Source organism: Nycticebus coucang, chromosome 11 (genome assembly GCF_027406575.1).
Source record: "Nycticebus coucang isolate mNycCou1 chromosome 11, mNycCou1.pri, whole genome shotgun sequence".
Taxonomy (NCBI): domain Eukaryota; kingdom Metazoa; phylum Chordata; class Mammalia; order Primates; family Lorisidae; genus Nycticebus; species Nycticebus coucang.
In genome coordinates this window covers 73,378,386-73,399,503 of record NC_069790.1, presented here as the reverse complement: position 1 = coordinate 73,399,503, position 21,118 = coordinate 73,378,386, and the positions used below count along the sequence as shown (strand labels likewise).

General features: G+C 38.9%; 1 protein-coding gene across 6 annotated transcripts in view; it reads right to left on the bottom strand.

Annotated features, from left to right (window-relative positions):
* MAGI2 (membrane associated guanylate kinase, WW and PDZ domain containing 2) overlaps nt 1-21,118 on the bottom strand; it is a 1,522,816-nt gene that overhangs the window by 208,855 nt on the left and 1,292,843 nt on the right. For 5 of the 6 annotated variants that reach the window (XM_053609528.1, XM_053609530.1, XM_053609533.1 and 2 more), the window contains 2 exons: nt 10,344-10,375; nt 4,686-4,875 (listed from right to left, as the gene is read on the bottom strand). In XM_053609528.1, the coding sequence (XP_053465503.1) occupies nt 4,686-4,875; nt 10,344-10,375 (222 nt within the window). The remainder of the gene's footprint in view (nt 1-4,685; nt 4,876-10,343; nt 10,376-21,118) is intronic. The other variant, XM_053609531.1, reaches the window with a different exon arrangement.

Below are 21,118 nucleotides of genomic sequence, written 5' to 3'. Positions count from 1 at the left end.
ACAATAAAAGGAAACCTTATAATTTATCATTCAAATGAGGACATTTTTGAGGGTAAAAAGTGAGCTATTAATAATTATGCCAGGACAACACAGACGGTTCCAGGAAAACCCCCATAGATAGGCATCCTAGTCTCATGGGGAACTAGGCCATTATAAAAAGTCTCCTGTCATATAGTTTTGACCTTATCACCTTTCTAAAGTGAAGGTGCAATAACATATAGAAAAAGAATGGCAGGATGAGATGGTGGGGGATACTCTAGAAATACTTTTTTTCCAAGGTTAGAAAATGGAACACATAGTCCAACATTAAGAAGGTTAGAATACAAACAGAAAATTCAAGGTGTTCCTCTTGTGATTGCAAAAGAAATTCAAGTCTTCCTTCATGAGATTCATGGGGAAAGGGTAGAGAAGCAAGAAGTCAAAAATAGTAGAGCTTGCCCCACTACACACACGTGGATTTTGTCTTTTGTTTTCAATTTTTACAATCGCAAGCAGTGGGGACAGCAAGAAGTCACTTATCAATGAAGGTTATCCCACACAAATGGAATAGTGATACTTGTTTAAAAGTCTTTGGTAGTGATCGGAGTGGGGAGATTCTTGCTCTTTTCTGGGAATTGGTACACTTAAATAATTAACATGAAGATCCAGAGATCCCATTCATCCAAATTTTGGGGGGACTTTTTAGGGTCATAGTTCTACTTTTATTTATGTAGACTTAAGCTTGTGTGAAATTAAGTGAGTGGAAAATTTTTTTCTTTTTTGCAGAGTTCTCCAGTATGGAATAATGAGATTTTGATAATTCAAAGATATCTAATACAACATTCTCCTGATTAAACATCAATTTTGTACATGGAAGTTGAGACACTATGAGCATTATTAAATCACTTCCATTGCACAATTCCATACATTAAAATGCCGATATTATTTGTTGTATTTAGCCTTGCTTGGGAATTGTTTCCATGTGTTGTTTGTGCCCTCAACTTCACTGCAAGCTTCTAATGAGAGATTATTTCTCATGATGCTTCTCTTATGAAGGGCCTATCAGCATCCTAAACACATGGTGAGTGTTTCGTATATTCTTGTTGATCGATGTGGAGCCTGTGGGTGCCACTTCTGAGCACTGTCCCTACTGCTCTGAAATCAGAGACATCACCAGCCTGCTGGGTGTCAGAATCTTGCCATCTCTTTCTTCAGTCTCACTTCATCTTGAGAAGATCTCATGAAGACAGGATGTTATTTCTAGCTTTCCTCTCCTAAACATGAACCTGTCATGTTCTGTTCCATGTGGCTCTAGTATCTTAAGGCTGGCTTCATTTGTTCAAAATCAGAGCATCTCCCCCACACTTGGAATACATCTTTATTAAGATGTCCTGTGCTTGCACATTAAAAAAAAAAAAAAAAAAAAGTCAGCATAATCTAATCACGAGTCAAATGAGGCACAGCAGCATTTACATCATTTGATAAATTTCCATCATTTGCAGGGGACTGGTGATTTGAATCCAGATATTTCTCAACAGGCTTGACAGAACAAACATTCTGTAGTCCTATACAGTCAGATTATGGGTGGAGGGGATATTTTTATTTGGTGCCTGCAACCCAGTTTTGAATGTGAATACAAACATCTCTTCAGCTTTAGACGTTGTGGCTGTAGGAAAGATACCACGAGATCACGACAGGTAGGGAAAATGTCAAAAGAGTTAGTTTAAATAGCTTTGGTTACAATTCCCTTCCACATTTTCCCTGGTCTCACTGATTTCTTTTTCTCCCAGGAAAAAGTTTAGAGACATAAGAATAAATAGAGCCAAACCTAAATGTCATGAATATGATTCAAAGGAATAAGAATAGAAGTGGTTCACAACAAAAAATTTTGAATCTGAAGCTTTTGTTTGGGTGTGTATATTTTATGATCAATGCCTGAAACAACTGAAGAAGAAGAGAAATAGACTGAGTTTTGCATCCATTAATTAATTATTTTTTAGTATTGCTTTACAAATTTAAATGAGAGAATGAAACTTTTCTTATTTGGAAACAGAAAGGTACAGAGGTCAAAAGGCTATAAAGACACTTGCCTGACAAGTAGAGTGAACTGGTCATCTAGACAGAACAGAACAGACAAAGCAGCATCACACTCCCTGGGTCTCCTTCCCCTTCAGGGATAGAGCTCTTCTCACCTTGACGTGGTCTCGGTGTTTCATTCACACTCCATTTAGTGTAATGAAATAACATATCGAAGAGAGAAGGGGAGGAAAGGAAATGAGCTTGGCTTTTTCTGGCTTCCTAAGAGTTTTGACCTTGAAACTATTACTGTGACCTCGGAAACATTAGCAAGAAAACAAGAAGGGGGGTGCGATTGGGGTGGCAGCCACAGGGGCACTGGCAGGGGTACCGTGGGGGATCGGGGGTTGTTTCCGTGGGGAGTAGTCAGGATGTTTGCTTTTCTAGGGATAAAGAGCTCCCAGAGGAGGACTGAAAAAGGAAGCTATAGGAGGGCAAGTAAGGCAGATTGGTTTTCTTGCTTTGTTATAGGTGCGGAGAAGAAAGGTGATGAACAGAAACAGTATTGTAAGGGCTGGATAAGGACAGTAGAATTATTTTAGAGTTGAGAGGGGGTCACATAGGATCCCTGCACAACTGTATCTGAGAAGAACCATAGAGAAGATTGGGAATAAACACCAACATTGCCTTTGTCAGGAATAACAAGGCTTTGCATCATCCAGGAAGCCACAAAAGACTAATGAAGAGATGAAAAACCAGGAGGAAGCCTCTCTTGATACTAAATATAGCCATGACATTAAACAAGCCAAGGACGTGAGGACGATATTTTAATCCTGCAATGTGTTTCCACCTTCCGCGTTAGACCCACACGGAGTCTCTCCTTGCTTACACTCATTCTTCCTATTTCCCCAGTTAACGGTGGGAAAGCAGGACATCTCACTCATCTCTGCTGTCTTCCCACAGTGCTGAGAACAGAGGGGTACTCAACAAATAATCAGTATCGAAGCAGAAAAGGTATTAAGAACTGTGCTGAAATCTTTTCAACTTTTTTTTTCACTTTAATGAGTGTTAATATCCTGAGTTCGTACCCCATATTATACAGCTGAAAATGTCTACTCTGTTCTAACTCTATTACAGCAAAGAGATTCTAATGATACAGTCCTCTAAAGATATTTCAATTGTTCATCTAGAAGAGGAATAAAATACAGCAGCTCTGATGTAGCCAATTCTTTTTTTAAAAAAATGTGTGTATGTAGGGTTGTTTCATTTTGATGAAAAAGATTTCTTAATGGCCTGCTGTCTGTCCTAACTATTCTATCAACCAAAATTATTTCTATAAAGAGTTGTAGAGGGTGTAGAAAAGGCATTATGTCTGTTTTTCCCTTTACCAGCTAGGTGTATAATTCTCAGTCCTTGAGCTCATCAAAACAGTAAGCAGATTAAAGATCCTATGAGATCACACACAATTTAAAACTCACTATTCATGCTTCAGATAATAAAAGTTGGAAAAAAGGCATGGGTAGAACGCTGAAGCAAAGGAAGTCGGCAGACTATAAATGGGAGCATCAGAGGCCAAGCCCTTCTCCCAGGCTGGGTTTCCTGATTATTTACTCAGCTTCTTAACATGCTGTATACTGTATGCTCACGGCATCACATTCCTGTTCTCTAACATGTGGTGGAGATGACCTATAAGATGGCAGAAAGCAGCACAATCAATGTGCATGCAATATTAGAAAATTTGCTTTTTTATTTTTTTTTCAAATTGAGATAGGGTCTTCCTCTGTTACTCCGGTGGAGTGCAATGGCATGCTCATAGCTCATTGCAGCCTCTTACTCCTGGGCTCAAGCAATCCTCCCACTTAGCCTCCCAAGTAGCTAAGACTATAGGCACATGAAACCACTCCTGGCTAATACAAAGTTTTTTAGAGACAGGTTCTTGCTATGTTGCCCAGGCTGGTCTTGAACTCTTGGCCTCAAGTGATCCTCCTGCCTTGGTCTCCCAGAGTGTTGGGATTACAGGCATGAGCCCCTGTTCTTTGCTAAAAAGCCTTGTTTTCTAATGTTTGTCAAGTGCAATGAAATAATTTTAAAAGACCTTGAGACAGGGTGACAAGTGCATACCCAATATTTTAAGACTGAATGTTCAAATGTGCCCGATTGCATTAAATGAGAGGCGGAAGGTTCTGGTGGAGATGATTGGCACTTGGCTCTATACCGCTTTCAGAACTAACTGATTTCATGACTGTTAGTTGGAAAGACTTGGCTGACATTTTACTCAAAGCTTTTAACTTCAGTGGCTGCCTTTAAGGCTCAAAAAAAAAAAAAAAAATCTAAGCTTTAGATGCAAGATCAGATTAAACAGATAAAAATTTTAAACATTTCTTTTCCTTATTTGGTGACAAACAAAACCAGCAACCCACGCCCACCCCTCAAAAATATATTCCTGATTTGCCTCAGGTTCTTAGGGGGAAAAAAAAGTGGGAGATAAAATTTAACACTGAAACATATAATAAGCTTACTTTTAGAGTCAACAGGCTTTAAAAGATAATTTTAGACTAGCTGGCTCTACTTTTGAGATACTTTTGAGACTCAGACTATAAAATCATTCCAGATCATTCAGTCTTAATATATCTCCTGTCAAGGCCTCAGCTATTATTAATGTACCCTTGTTTTATGTGGCTTTCACTTACGCCTACTTTCATAAATGGCCCTAGATTTCTCGTAGAGCTCATATGGGTCAGGCTTCCGCGGGTCAAAGGCCTCTGTTGAATCAGGAAAGGAACTCCTGTGAAGGGCGGGTGGGAAGGGCAGGTTCTGCGGGACTGCCGGAGCAGATAAACTTGTTTGAGGACTGCCTTGATTCTCCCATCGGTCTGCTATCTGAAAGGTGAAAGAGAACAGAGAAAATGACTTGACAATGAATTCTTTCCTGCTATTTCTCCTGTCACTTTTAAGTTAGACATTCTTGCCTTCTGGATTTTTCTTCCAGGGAACATTTAAAATGTTGGTATATTGCCTTGAATGAAAAGATTCTATTTCTATACAATAAAGCATCATACACTGTTATAAATACAAATGGTGCCCAACTTTTGAATGCGCACTTAGGAAACCTTGTCACCTATTAGCTGGTAAGTTTTAGCAAGTCACTTAATTTCTCCCCATAAAATAAAGATAATATAAGTGCTTTGAAATGTATAATACTTTTCATTCCTTTTCTAAGATAATCCCAGTATATTACATCACTGCTTCTAAACAGAAGATAAAGTATCTGCACATATCCATTTGATACCTATCATCTCACTGTATTGATACATCTCAATAACCTCCTATACTTCAATCACCTTCCTTGCAGTTTATAAGTAAACACCAGGATTCAGGAATTGTTCAAAGTCTCCTAGGAAGATCCATAGATTACTTCCTACTTTATCTTGCTCTTTCCCATACATGGTCTTCTTAGATCCTCGCCATAGCCCTGTGAGGTAGAGGCTAATATCTTACTTTATCAAGGAGGAAGCCAGGCTCACTGTGATTGCCTACTGATAGCATCAATTTCACCTTCATTCAACAATCAAACTCATTCAAACTCAACGTCTGCTTTTTTGCTCTGAACAAACATGTAGTGTGTGCAAAAAACTGGACTAGTCTTCCTTTCTGCTTAAAATTCTGCCGTGGGTCGGCACGGTCCTCAGGAGAAAGGCCAAACTCCCTACTGGTGCAGCGGGCTTCTCTAGACCCAGTTCTTCTCACCTCATATCAGCAGGTGGTCTTTCCTCTCATTCCCTAGGTTCTCTTCCTCCTTCCATATGCAAAGTTTTCCCATCTCCCACTCTTTCATTGCTTTCATCACTTTACCTGGCTGCTAGATTCAGATGTGAGGTCTCCTTCCCCAGAAGGTCACTGCTGCCCATACGGCCCCTCCTGGATGCCCCCGCAACACTTCTGCCTCCCTTCACACCACTCAGCACACCCACCTGTGCTTACATGCTGCCCAACCACGTCTCAAATAGATCATGTTGGGGATGGGGCTGTGTCTTTATCCTGGTTATACCACCAACAGTACTCAGAAAATGTTCTTTTAGTCAGTGATTAAGTCATCAATCAAATATGGTCTCTTAAAAATCACAGTTTTGATAACATGATACTTTGAACTTGGCAGGATCATATCTTTCTGTCCCTGGCTGCTCTGTCCTGCTTTTGTTTTCACACTGGCCATATGTTGGTCAGGGCTCTGATTCTCGCTCTGATGTGTCAGTCATCAATACGTTAAAGCCAGAAGGGAGCATCAGTGTACTCCAACTGCACATGCACACTGTCACACCAGAGGTCCCTGGGCCCTCCCTACCCACCTGCTGTGACGTGGGTTCAGGCTGAGCCAGCAAACTGGGGAAGAAATGGGTAGCTAACACTTCTTTCAGTAAGATTAACTTTAATTTGTTCTCTATTATTGAACTACTGCCCAGGGTTTCATCTCACCAAAGTTTCCATACCTAACAAGGATGGAAAACCCATTGTCTAGTTCAATTCCCTCCTATTTCACATAATCTCTAGAAGCATGGAGGGGGTAAGTGGCAGCAGCAGCTGTCTGTGGCAGATCTTGGGTCAGAAGCGACCTTTAGCTCTAATATGAGTGACTGTTTATGTAATAACACATGGGGGGGAATAACTGGTAAATATGGTTACAGTTTAGCAAATTTTCTGGTTAGAGTTTAGCGAATTTTCTGCTCAGTGGGCCTTGTGCTCCTATTTAGTAAAAATCTTTAAATGTGCAATTCGTAATTCATTTGATAGTGAAATTCACATGGAAAATCCATTCTGGGTTTCTTTGGTCATCCACTTTTGTGGAAGACCTACATTTGTGGCTAACGCCATATCCTTTAATTTTTTTCACATTTATGACTTTAGTCACCTTGTGGATTCATTCTGGCTGTGACTTTCTCCCTCTGTTTCCAAATGCTAAAAAGTAAATAAATTAGAAATATGGTCTGAGGAGCTGTACTAGCCCACTTGTCATCACAGGGCTTCAGTAAATGTCTATTTATTTCTTCCATATTATCTGATATCCACACGTGTCTTGCTGGTATATGCATTGTTCATTGTACAATCACTGAAGCCATCATACTTCAGGTGAAATGTTGGTATTTCTAAAAAACAATCTTAAAATTACAGAACAAATAATGCTTTGGGCACTGTTTGGGAAAGTTTCTATGGCAGATTGACAAATTCTAGAATTTCTGTAGCACAGAGATTGGGAAATTAGTCAAGAGTCTAGTTCATGCTTAGTAAAGCATTCACAACTTCTTGCTGAGACATTTATCAACCCTCGAGTCACTCTGTCAGGGTTTCTTAAAAGACTATAGAGCAGAAAATCACTGTGCCCATGAAAAAAGTAGACTTACTCTTCTACCCCCACCAGTTCCTGCCCTAGTCCCTCCTAACCTGGAGGCTCCGATTCCATAGCAAACCACCTGCCCTCGGATCAGGCGTGCTGACCTGACTGTACCTTCTGAAGAGTAGATTCTGTTGACTCCTTCCTACTTCCTTACACACTTTGGTTTTGGACTTATGTTTTTACCCGGGACTCTCTACCTGGATTCTCCATCTTATCCCTTTGTCCAGATGCATGGGCCTCACTTGCTCTACTTAGCATCTTCTTGGCCTTGACATACCTAGTGTTTGTGTTACCTGCCAGGTGCCTGTCTCTCAACAAGGCTTCTTACTGGGCCTCTTCAATTTGATCTCACTGGTGTCCATAACTAGGCTGATTCTATGGTATACATAGAGAGCAGAGGGGTTGTGAAAAAGGCAGGTTGTTTTCCTCCAAGAAATACTGTGTCTTGAACCTCTTTTCTTCTGATACAAACTTGAGTAGTTTAAAATCTAACCCCTCTCACTATTTTCAGCAGGGCTGGTAAATGAAGGTATTTGGTTTGATTTTGTACTTGGAGAATGAACTTGATCCCTTCCACACGAACAGAATGAGACTTCACTATAATCAGTGTATTGCTTGTTAAACAGGAAGTGACTACCTTGATACAGATTAGCTTAAGACATGAATCAGTGAGACAGAAGAGGGTCGAGGAGTGACACAGCACTAGATCTCAGCCAGGATAACATTTCCTTACTCTATTAATGTCTTCAATCCTCTTCAGAGGAGAGAGTGTATAAATTCATACACTGTGGGTATACCATTACATATCATTACATATTTAGTCAACCATGTTCATTTCATAAAGTTGATCCAAATGACTACTAAAATAATTTGTTTATTAATGGTTCGGACATGAGCTCTGTGCAGTGACAGTATCACAGTCAAGGAGGTTTGTCTGAGGCGTGATTATTGCTAATAAGGGGTCACATATGGAGGGCTTGCTTCCTGTGGTGATGGCAGCTTATATTTTTGAGTTCGACATGCAGAGGCACTGTTTTAAGTACCTTACATGCATTAACTTATAGAATCTTTGAATAACCATATGAGAAGGGTATTATTATTGTCTACATATGACAGATGTAGAGCTTGGGACACTGAGAGCTTAAGCAGCTAGTCCAAAGCTTAAAGCTAGTAATGAGAAACAGCAAAACTTGAACCGAGGCAGTATGCTTTCAAAGCCTGCACCCTAAACAATCGTACCATTCTTCCTCTCATTCCAGTCTGTAGCCTGACAAGTTTCTGGCAGAAAAATGCAGAACATTAAGTCTATAGCTTTCTGTCTTTACTCAGCCTAGGACCTGGAAGTTCAAGCCTTAGCTTTTATGGATAGGTTCAGGATTGTTCACTGAGTTCTATGCAATCTTTTTTGGATTTATTGACTATGAATGTAATTATTATAATGACAGCAAATGCTATAATTACATCAAATGACATAATTTGTGTAAATGTGGTACATATAAGGAAATCACTAGATTGTATAATTGTAGCACCATGATGAACTTGCAAGTTTCCTTGTTAAATTAGATAAAGATGTGTGTAACCACAGAGCACAGATTTAAGTTTGGTGGTGAAAGGAAGAAACTATTTTGACATTGGTCAAGGTAAACAAAATTTCCTTTGAAAAATATTTAGAAATACCTCTTTTCAAAATCACATGCATCAGTAAGTGTAAGCCCAAATAGGACTGGTTTTGCCATCTAATGTTCTCTGTGTGTTAGATAAGTCACATCCTGAATGAGGACCTGCTCAGTGAGAGTGTCCTGTTTTTCTGTAGCAATCTTCCAGTCATGAGTTTTCGACATTCCAGTTAGGGTAGAGTATTCTAACATGCCATAAAATGGGATCCCAGAAAACCAGTCTAAGCTCTTGGAACTTGGGCAATTAGTAGTTTCAACCGAATGGCAAGTAAAGACGACCTCTAACTGCTAAGTCGACTTGGCTAACCAAGCCTTACAAAGAGAATATTAAAACCTACTATCCTCCTATGTCAACATAAAATTTTTAGTATTTTTCATAAACCAGAGAGGTTACATGATAGAGAGCTCTAGCATCTGAAGAAGATTCAGAAGCACAAGTTTGAGTGATTGTCAGATTGAGCAGAATGCATATATTCACAACACACAGAGCTTAATATATATATGCACACACACATAATTTAGATACACATATACAGAACTAATGTATATATACAACACATACATGTATATTTAGCTCTGCAGACATAAAATTCAAATTTAAGTATTATTATGTACAAAGTTAAATTTCTTGTGAATATGATTAAATTTTCAGGTCAAGACTTCAGGGCCTACAGTTTGTATTGTTTCTAAAAATCTCATGTTATAAAGACTATATGGAGGGGAGGGAGGGGGGAGGTGGGTAGAGGGAAGGGGATTGGTGGGATTATACCAGCGGTGCATCTTACATCTTCATCTTATATGTGAAACCTGGTAAATGGGAATGTAAATGTTGGCACAGTAACTGAGAGAATGCCAGGAAGGCTATGTTAACCAGTGTGATGAAAGTGTGTCAAATGGTCTGTGAAGCTAGTGAATGATGCCCCATGATCATATCAATGTACACAGCTATGATTTAATAATAATAAAAAAAAGACTATATGGTATTTCTGACAGGGGAAAAACAAAAGGTTTCTAAAGTATTTTCATTACACCAAACTGACTAGCTGATGTTCATAGTGTCAGCGTATTTTTTAAAAAGGTCAGACTGGCCTTTATAGGAAAGTAAGGTGAGTTATTCTCATACCTGTGGGACAGATACATGTCAAAGGGACACAGAATATTTGTTCTTTGGACATTGCAGACTTTCAGAGGTGAAAGAGAATTTGAGGTCACTCAATTCAACCTTCATTTAATAGGATTCCAACAGTAACTAGAAATAAAGAAGTGTAATAATTCCAACTTACAGGCTTTGGAGTTTTCCATGGAGAAAAGAAACCTGTAATAAAGAAAACAATATTTGAACTTGGAAAATACACCCCATTACTACCTACAGGCAAACAGCAACAACAACAACAACAAAATTCTGCCTGGCTGGATTGTTTTCTTCAAGGAATTCAAACAATTTCACTGGAATTATATTGAGGATTAGAAAAACATTTCCGTATTTGGCACCCGAGAATTCTGAAGCATAGAGAAGGTGAGTGAACGTATGTCAGACTGTCAGCCACTTTACAAGCCCCGTGACAGAGCCATCCCTAGAGATTTCGGTTGAATAGCCTTAGCAAGAGAGAGGGAGAGAGAAAGGACATAAACTTAGCTTTCTAAAGGTAAACATCTTTGCTTATTATAAGAAAGGACTCAGCCTGCTTTATGTGGTTAAATATCAATCAACAAGCCTCTATTATTCCTAAATTTAAAAATAATGTGTATCCCTACATTATGAATCCGATTCTACTCTACATTTTTATGACTATTTTGCCACTGAGAACTTCTTTAGAACAGATTTCCACTTCATTATCCTTGTACCCCAGCACTAGCACAATGCAGGAAGCAGCAGCTCAAAGTTTTTGTTAATTGAATGAATCATGTATCATAAAAACTTTTTTGTCCAATGCATTGAGCTCTTTCTAATATCACAAGTGGTTTTGACGATTAGACTAAACTTGTTGTGATCCAAGTGATTATTAAGATAATTAAAAGTAAAGAATAGGTTAATTCTCTTTTTCTTTTATTATTATCATTTTATCACATGGAATTAGTTTTTTAAAGGGCAATAAAAAAAGTTTAAAATAGCGGAAGAGAGAAGGCTACCACATATTTGTCTAATAATACAAAACTTAATCTGGTCTGTAAAACAAAATTACTGTCTTTTCACATATCTTATCTCTTTCAACGAATTTTAGTCAAATTGATATTAGGTGGTGTCTGATAAATGCTCAATAGAAATGAATATTGAAAATATGCCATATACTACATTTATCACCTTTAAAATCGAAACTTGTCCAAAATGGGAATAGTTGACAATTATTCCCATTTCAATTTAGAGGAAGCATCTATAGCAGCGGTTCTCAACTTGTGGGTTGAGACCCCTTTCAACTGTATTAAAGGTTCATGGTATTAGGAAGGTTGAGAACCACTGATCTATAGAAATCGCCTATACATTCTAAGCAGGCCAACTATGGCATGGTAAAAACATTAAATGCATCTCAATGAACTATTGTGAAGAACTGATGATTGATTTTATGAAAAGAGTAAAATGATATAATTCATCATATTTTTCAGCCTTCTTTGGAACCCAGAACTAAACTTAGCATTTGTTCAGGTATACAATTTTACCCAAGAAGCTTGGTAGAATTAACTTTCTTCCTCTCCATTCTCTGTTCATTCTTATCTCTCCAGTTAATGAAAAAACAATTGTCTTCAATGTGTGATTTGATTATATTTAATTATCAGAGTATAATGACATACTTTGAGGAGAGAGTTGAGAGTAAAAAGTACAGATAAATAAATACCTTTATTTCCTTCACTCATTCTGTAAAATGCCCATGAAAGCAATTTGATCATGGGTCATGAAGTAAAACAAATTTTAACCTATTGGCCAATTAACCATTATTTTCAGGAAGGATAAAACTTATTTGCTGTTTTATGGAATTCTTAGTAACAATTCTGTTGAGAAAAGATGACATTTATATATGTTCACAAAACCAAAATATTCAATTATTTCCTCTACTTTCTTTGTGTTGTCACCTTCTTCCTGCTGTGCCGAAACAGATTTTGATAGGTGAGATACTGGAAAAATGTTCTTCTAAAAGCTCTCATCACCATTTGGGACATTATCTTAAAAGATGGTTTTGCCTCCTATGGAAAATGTATAATTATCCAATCTCTCATTATTAATGGTGCCAGGACCAAAAACATACTAGTAGGAGCTTGAGTTAGGAACTGACAAGGAGAGAGGGTGTTTAACTTCACTGCTGTTGTCACAGGCATTTTGGATCCTCGTTCCTTTAAGGTTGTTTCATTCAATCTAACTTCAGACGTGGCTGCAACCCAAGACTTCTTTACTATTCCTATTATGGCACCTTCTGGAATATTCTAATGCTGAGTTGTGCTGTGGAAGCTTCAATTTCTGAAGCAAGGGTTGCCCTTTCTGAGGTGGTAAGAAATAGTATCAGAACAGATTTCCTTAAAAATAAATAACTCGTGATCTTTTGTGTTTCTTTGTCAAATTATCAACCATGCCATAAACATTTAAATTAAGATAACCGCAAAACATTTAATTTGGATATACTCAATTTGGTCCTGATTGTGACAGAAAGTCAAGTTTTCTACATGAGTACATTCCAATTTTCTGCTCAACTTCATTGGAACTGTGGGTCAAACTATTATGTATTATAAAAGTACTATCATTTTTGGTAGGATGGCCCCTCTAGGCAATCTAATCTATTCCAATTAAGATTAAAAAAAATACTACAAACCAAATTAAAACTTTTAAATCCTTTGAGACATACTGGTTATCATGTTGCATTTATTTCTGAAATTATTCAGGTAGGAGATACAGCATCACAGAAGTAAGATCAGATAGCTGAGATCTAGGAATTTTTTTATACCCATGCATTGTATTGGTGAATCTCCAGCCTCTGGCATATATGTAATAGTTTCTATTTGGCACAGTTACTCAAAGACTGCTTGCTACGTTTCACTCCTGCTGCTTTCCTCACAGACACCACTCCCTGATCCCTTAGAAACTATTACAGCTCAGTCGTCGTCCTATCCTTTTTCTGTCCTAAGCATTTTGCTGAAACTACTACTTTTAGGGCTTCTCATTACTCATCTTCATAAGGAAACAGGAACAGTGATAAAGAGGACTTTTTCTTAAATCTGAGCTAAGGTAGCCTTCTTAACAAAAACAAGTTTATAGAGAAATTTTGTTCTTTACAATAATAGCAACAGCTCCTTTATGTTTTAGTTTCTAGCATCTATTTCCCAAGTTCCATAGACAGTTGTGTATTAGATTTCTTTTTATAATCTTGACTCATGTTTTGCATACTGATCACTTACTTTTCTCTACGGCAACTTTGCGTGTGTGTGCATGTATGTTTGCGTCTATGTGTGTATAAACGCAAACGTCTTTATTTAATCTTGAGGTTTCAGACAACAAAGACAAAAGTTCTGGAGGTATAGTTACAGTCTAAATGAAACCTGGGTAGAAACATGAAAAACAATGAAAGAATAGATGGAAAAATTTAGAGAATTTAGTTAAAAAAGAACATTGGAGAAATTTTAAAAATTCTCTTTAATAGATGCATTTTAACATAAAACCTAAAAGTAAATTATATCTGTAAATATATAGATGTCCTCTTTGGAACCAGAAATAAAACTAGAATATATTTGTAATTTTTGACCTAAAAACACAATGAGATGGGCAGAGAAAGACAAAGTACAAATAGTGCAGACAGAAAATTCTAGTATTTGAAAATGGCAGAAGCTAGAAGCCGACAGTGACTTCATTGTTGAATTTTAAATTAAATTCTACATGTCAATATAATTTTTAATAAACTATAGAAATACGATTGCCAGATAAGTATATGCCCAGCTAAGTTTGAATTTCAGATGAACAATGATTAAGTTTTAGTTAAACGTGTTCCATATATGGCAGGAGACACATAACACATGGGAGATACTTACACTAAAAATTATCTATTGTTTATCTAAAATTCAATTTAACTAGAAATTCTGTATTTTTATTTGCTAAATTTGGTCATCCTATATAGGAAACGATTTCTACAGGTCCTAGGTAACCATTTAAAAATAAAAACACAGGGCGGCGCCTGTGGCTCAGTTGGTAAGGCACCGGCCCCATATACCGAGGGAGGCGGGTTCAAACCCAGCCCCGGCCAAACTGCAACAAAAAAAAATAGCCGGGTGTTGTGGTGGGCGCCTGTAGTCTCAGCTACTCGGGAGGCTGAGGCAAGAGAATCACTTAAGCCCAGGAGTTGGAGGTTTCTGTGAGCTGTGTGAGGCCACGGCACTCTACCGAGGGCCATAAAGTGAGACTCTGTCTCTACAAAAAAAAAAAAAGTAAAAATAAAAACACAATAGAAACCTCTACTGGAGGCAATATCTATTCAATTCAGTAAAAAAAAGCAAAACAAAAAAAAAAAACCCAGAAAATATTTAGTATTTCTTTTATTGTCAGAAATCTTGCTTGCAAGAAACCTCAGCAAATTCCATTTGCTGTTTAGATTATTGGATTGTGCTAGCTGCTTGGACTGAGGTATCACCTCACAGGATACACAACCCTGTGACCAATGTTAGTGCTGCAAAGAACAATTTTCACGTTGCACGATGACTGGTCAGAACATGGCCTTTCCCAAGCAGAATCATTCACACAGTGATTCTCCACTACTTTATCCTGATATATGTATATTTACAATAGCTCTGAAAGGATGTGGTAAGTTTTATTGTTACTTATTTTCTCAGGGCAACAAGATGATGAACTTTCTCAAAAAAACCATCCCAATTTGAATAGAGGATCAAATGAGACAAAGAGCAACTTTAACCCATTGTAATATCTTTAGTATGGTAACATCAAACAGCTTTTCAAGATTTTCAGGAATTTCCCCAAACAATGAAATCTTTCAACATGCTTCTATATTCCAGATATGATATATTGAACTTCCATTTGCAGAATGTGAAATAGTTTCTCTTTTACTTGAAATACCTACTACAACACATGATTCTGGTTTTGAAGATTATTGTTGCAGTTTCATGTATTTTACAGGGGATTCTACAGTTACTAAAAATGACAGATGCTGGGGAAATGCTTTCTATCTCTCTTTTTCTTTAAGCAGGCAGAGAAAAGAAGTAGGAACAACTTTGAAATAAAGACCTGTTTCACTGTAGATTTCTATACCCTGGGTCATTAAAAGCCTGAGGCTCTATTTTGCTTAAAAAAGGAGACACAATAATTTGAATATAATATATAACACTGCTGAGCTGTACACTAGAGTATTGTTTAGAAGGTAACTTTTATGTTATATGTATATTTTATCAAAATTAAAAGATTTTGAAAAGCACTAACAAAAATGGAAAAAGTGATAAGGGAAAACAAAAGTGTATATATCACATGTGTGAGAGAGAAAATAAAGAAGAAAGTAAGAAGTGGAGAGAATTTTTCTTTTTCACAGTCTCTGTGACACCTCCTGGAGGACAGGACGCTCACCCAAACACCCACACAGACCCTTCCCCTTCTTAACTTATCCTTCCTTACTAAGGATTGTAGGGAGTAAAGGGACTGTACATTCTGAATTTCCAAAAATATTTCAGGGACTGTGTGAAACTCTGAATAGAGGAAACTCCTTTTAAAAAGTTTCTCATAGGCCGGGGGAAGCCCTAGGGTTTTAAGAATCTCCATTTAGGGCTAATTTGAGGGAGAAAAATACCAGTAATAAAGTTAATCTTTAATTTGAACATCCTCCCATTTTCCCACAGCCTGGCAAATAGACCAAAGCTTTCCATCAAAAATTCAGCCTTTGGTAAATGTAAGCCAGCAGGGTAATGAGCTAATTTCCATTAAAACTAGTTCAATGTTATTCACTTTTTTCTGCCTTTTGAGTGACTCATGTATTTCTTATTAAAATTCATTAAATGGGTTAAGCCCTGCAGTTCCTTTGGATAATTTGCTTAAGCTATTTGAAGTAAGTAAAAGGGCAATTTTTTGCTAATGAAACTGACCTAGGCCAGAAACAACCCGTCCCTTAAAGTAAGCACGGAAGATGCACTGCTCCCCGTACTGAAACATCATATCACTACGTTTTAACCAAGTGACACATTCAATATGCAGAAAATTCCACATGGCTGCCATTTTTGCCTGGAGAATCTAAGTTTTTTTTTTTTAATATGGGTAGTTGAGGCTTTCTTTACAGTGCTTTAAAATTGATCCCTTCTGTATCTTTTAAATAAAAGCATTTTTTTTTTCTTATAAGCACTATAAAATTGTTTTCAAACGGCCATTTCTCCCCTGGCTTTGTTCCTTATGGAGAGAGCAATCCAACCATTTCAAGTAATCCAAATGAGTGTCTAAAAAGGATAAGTCTGTACATGTTGTCTTCTGATAAACTCAGCTACATTAAGGATAGGTTCAAAATAAATCAGGCCAGATGAATAGCCTCAAACATGCATAAAAGAACAGATTGGAAGAGAAAGCATTGCATTAGGGAGGCTAAAACTCAGAGTGAGGTAAGTCTGGCAGAAAAATATTAACAGCTACAAAGGGCTTTTATTTATGTTCTGAACAAGACCTAGGGCAATGAAGAAAGAAAACTGCTCAGGGCTTATGGCATACTGTAAACAGTTGGCAAAGAAAATGTGGAAGGCTATCAAAACTTGCAAACAGGAAAACTGGGGGAGACCCAATTTCTTTTAGGTGGGATGAGCATGCTCGTATTTAGATGAGAAGAAATCTAAACAGAGACAGAGTCTAAAGATTCTGTAGGAAAGAGGACTGTTGGTGGAATCATTTTATGAAAAGATGAGTGAGGATGGGAATAGAGCACCAAGGGAGCCATTCAAGCCCTTCTCAAGAGGCCAGAGAGGATCTTTCAGTAGGGAAATCCCCTAGAATCTGCCTTAGCAGGAAAGGCTAGACAAGGGAATTTACTCACAGTGGTGGAGAGTGTCAAAATCAATCAGTGCCTGTAGGAGTTCTGGTTAGGAGGCAAAGATATAAACAGGAAAACAATTTCTGAGGCAGCAAAGTGAGAGGTTATGTGCACAGAGCATGCGGTGAAGCTGACTTGTGTTCTAGTCCCAGCTCTTCCTCTTGCTAGCTATATGATCTCACAGACATGGAAGGGCACAGACTATCAGGATTAACTCAGGCTCTGAGGGAGACCTGGGCTTGCTTTGTGGCTTATAGCTGCAAGATCATGGTTAAGACTCCTCACCTCGAGAAGCTCAGATATTTTATCTGTAACAAAGTAAGGATAAACACAGAAATTATGTTAATTAGAATAATAAAAAAATCTTACATTATATCAATAGAATGGTGAGCCAGAGATACCAGCTGCCAGCTTGTCTCCAAAAGGAGGAAAAGTTTTAGATGAAAAAGAAAGAATAAACAAAAAAATAATCATAGATCAGGTGTAGTTCTGAGGGAAAAGTGCCAGAACATACAAGAGATTCCACAGGAGTAAGATGCAGAGCAGAACAACAAGGAGAAAAACATTGGCAGAGTCAACCCGTGAGGCTTGCAGTCCAGCAGAAAGGGTAGGTAGAGAAGATTGTTTTTCCCTTCCTCACATCTCTGGCAGTCATCAGGCTCCTGAGCTCCTGGGGAGCCCTTCTATCCTCATGAGCCCCAAAGTTCCTCAGGACAAAGCACCAGGCTGGCAGTCCCCTTTGGGGTGCTTCCAGTCACCACAGACCCAGGGCCAAGAGAGCAGGTCCCATATTGCTTCTCCACCCACTGTGTACTATTGTGCTCCCCATGGGGCTTCAGCCCCTCAGTTTTCATCTTGCTTATCCCCGCACAAATTTCCCAACTCTGGCTCAGACTGTGGGAGCCACAGAGGCCCAGTAAGTCCTGGGAGATCTGCATGATCCCAGAGTCTGGACATTCTGGCTGCTTTCTGGAGAGGGTGACAGAGACACTCAGAGTGCTACATTTCCTCCATTCAGAGCTTTCCCCTTTCTTGCACATGGCTGCCGAGAGACACTTGATCTGGGGCTTTCAGGAGCTGCTGCTTCCCCTCTGCTGAAGCTTCCACCGAGAGTGGGGCTCAAAGCTCTCCTCTTAAAGCCCTGAAGAGAGCTAAGGGGTGCTTGTATTGTGAGCTCCCTGCTCATCGGCCCTCACAGTTGCTGCCTACCCAGGTGCGTCATCAGAGCAGGGCACACCCAAATCACAGGGACACTAAACCTGCTTGACCACCACTCCAGGCAAATTGGGACCAGCACATTTCTCCCTGGCACAGATGGGGATTGAGCTGGGAAGTGGGGACAGGCCCCCAGAATAGATCCTGTATGGCCAGGACTTGATTGTGTTGCTTAGGGGCATGCAGGGGAGGTTTGTGAACTGATCTGGGGAGTACGCATGGGCAGAATTGGAAAGAGAGCACAGGGTGGCTCCCAGTCACAGTGCACTTCTGGAGCACCCCTCTGCCCACAAGAAGCCCACACTCTCAGCCCCAGGGCAGGATCCTGGATAGGGACGCTCTCGGCCCACAGTGCCATCATGGGAGAGCTTACCTTGTTTGAACACCTGTGCTGGTAGACATGTGAGAAAGACTGCAAAGCAGGGGAGGGAAGAGAAAAGCAGGACTCACTGACAGCCAGACTATGGATCTCAGATGGCCTCCACTTCCACCTCCACAGAGAGATCAAGTGTTAATTTTGGCAGCCATGGGCAAGGGAGGGGGAAGTGAAGGGAAAGCTCTGAATGGAGGAAATGTAGCACTCTGGGCATCTCTGTTACCCACTCCAGAAGGCAGCCTACCTAGAATGTCCAGGCTGTGGGATCATGTAGACTTTCAGGGTGGGTGGGGGCACCTCAGCCCTTTCCTAGCAGCTTTCTCCAGAGGCTGGGAGCAGACCTTTAATCCCCACTGAAACAGCTGCCTTACCAATGTTAGTGGAGGCAAAGGGACAGTCTACCCAACTCAACTCAGCCCCACCTAGCCTCACTCTCCCACCTATCCCTGATGTGATGGAGAATAAGGATTCCCTTGGAAGCTCCAGGGGCCAACCACCACATGGGGTATTCCAGTGCTTCTCCTGAGAGGCTAGAGCTAGTTATGGGTCCCCAAAATAACACTGCAGCTTGTTCCTTCCAGCAAGCGCCACCTAGTGACAGGGAGGTCACTTTACATAGTCCGTAACAATGTTGACTGACTCAATCATACAGGCTGTAGCTGAGTCTTACCTGAAGTACCACTGACTGTCTCAGAGATAAAATTGAGCATGCCAATACAATTCACACTGTTAAGAAGACCACAGGGCTGGGGAAAGAGAAAGGATCCCAAATACCTCCACCTTCCCTCGTCAAAGAGATATAGGAAATCTGCCCACTCACATTGCTCATCACTGCTACAGCCTACAAACAATAAACAAATGAGAAAACCACCCCACTAAGGATATCTATAACCAAGGTTCAGAACACAGGCCCCAGTCAAAGCACCCAGAAGCAAAGTCAAAGGTTCTTACCTAGCGTATACTACAGACACACCCTTATGAGTGAGGGTAGGGGGAAAAAGTTTCACCAAAACAAAAGAAAATCCAAAAGTAAGAAGTGACAGCTGCTCCAGATGGGAAAGAATCAGCAAAAAAACTCTGAAAGTATGAAAAGTCAGAACAAAAGAAACCCCCCAAAAGGCAACACTAGCTCTCTGTCAATGGATATCGACCAAAGTGAAAATACAAAATGACAGATAAAGAGTTCTAAATATGGATTATAAGGAAGCTCAATGAAATCCAAGAGAAAATGAAAAACTAACTCAAAACAGAAAAAAAATTCAGTAAGTGAAATTTAGTGAAAAATTCACTAAAGAGATTGAAATATTAGGGAAAAAATCCAAATAGAACATGTGGAAATAAAAAATTCACTTAGAGAAATAGAAAACATAATGGGAACCTTAAAAATAGACTAAATCAGGCAGAAGAATCTCAGAGCTTGAAGATAACTCTTCCAATTAATTCAGTTAGTCAAAAATAAAGGACAAAGGATTTAAGGGGAATAGATAAACCCTATAAGAAATATGGTATTATGTAAAATGACCAAATATAAGAATCATAGGCATCAACAGGATGAAAAAGAAAATGCACAAGTCTGGAAATCCATTTGAAGGAATTATAGAGGAAAACTTCCCTGGTCTTGCTAGTGATTTACACAAGAAGCTCAAAGAACATTTAAGAGATTCACTGAAAAGAGGCAATCAAGATATATAGTCATCAGACTGCCCAAAGCCAAAACAAAAGAGGAACTCCTGAGAGACATGAGATGAAAACCTCAAATAACTTACAAGGAAAACCCATTAAGCTAACTGTAGACTTCTCAATAGAGACTATACATGCCAGAGGGGATTGTGGTCCCATCTACAGTCTTCATAAACAGAACAACTGCCAGCATAGAATTTTTTATCCTGAAAAACTAAATTTCATATATGAAGGAGACATACATGAAACAAACCCCCAAACAATAATTTTCCAGACAAGCAAAGCTGGTGGAATTTGTCAATACCAAGCCTGCCCTGCATGAAATACTCAGAACCACATTATACATGGATTAGCACAACGAATACTCACTAGTGTAAAATCACCCAAAAGCTAAAGTTCTGGGCTCATGTAAAACAATAGCCCAAAGAAGTAAAAACAAAGCAATAAAATGATACCCACCATTATGAATAGAACAGCATCCTACATATCAATTCTATCAATCAACATGAATGTTCTGAATGCCCCACTCAAGAGACACAGGCTGACTGAATGAATGAAGTAATACAACTTAAATATCTGATGTCTGTAAGAAATGCATCTAACTCACAAAGACTCATACATATTCAAAGTGAAGGGATGGAAAAAATATTTTATGCAAAAGAAAACCAAAAGCATGCCAGGGTAGCCATCCTCATTTTAGAAAAAATTGACTTTGAATCAATAATAGTAAAGAAAGACAAAGATGGTCGTTATATAATGGTAAAGGGAGCAATGGTACAAGAAGACTTAGCAATCTTAAATATTT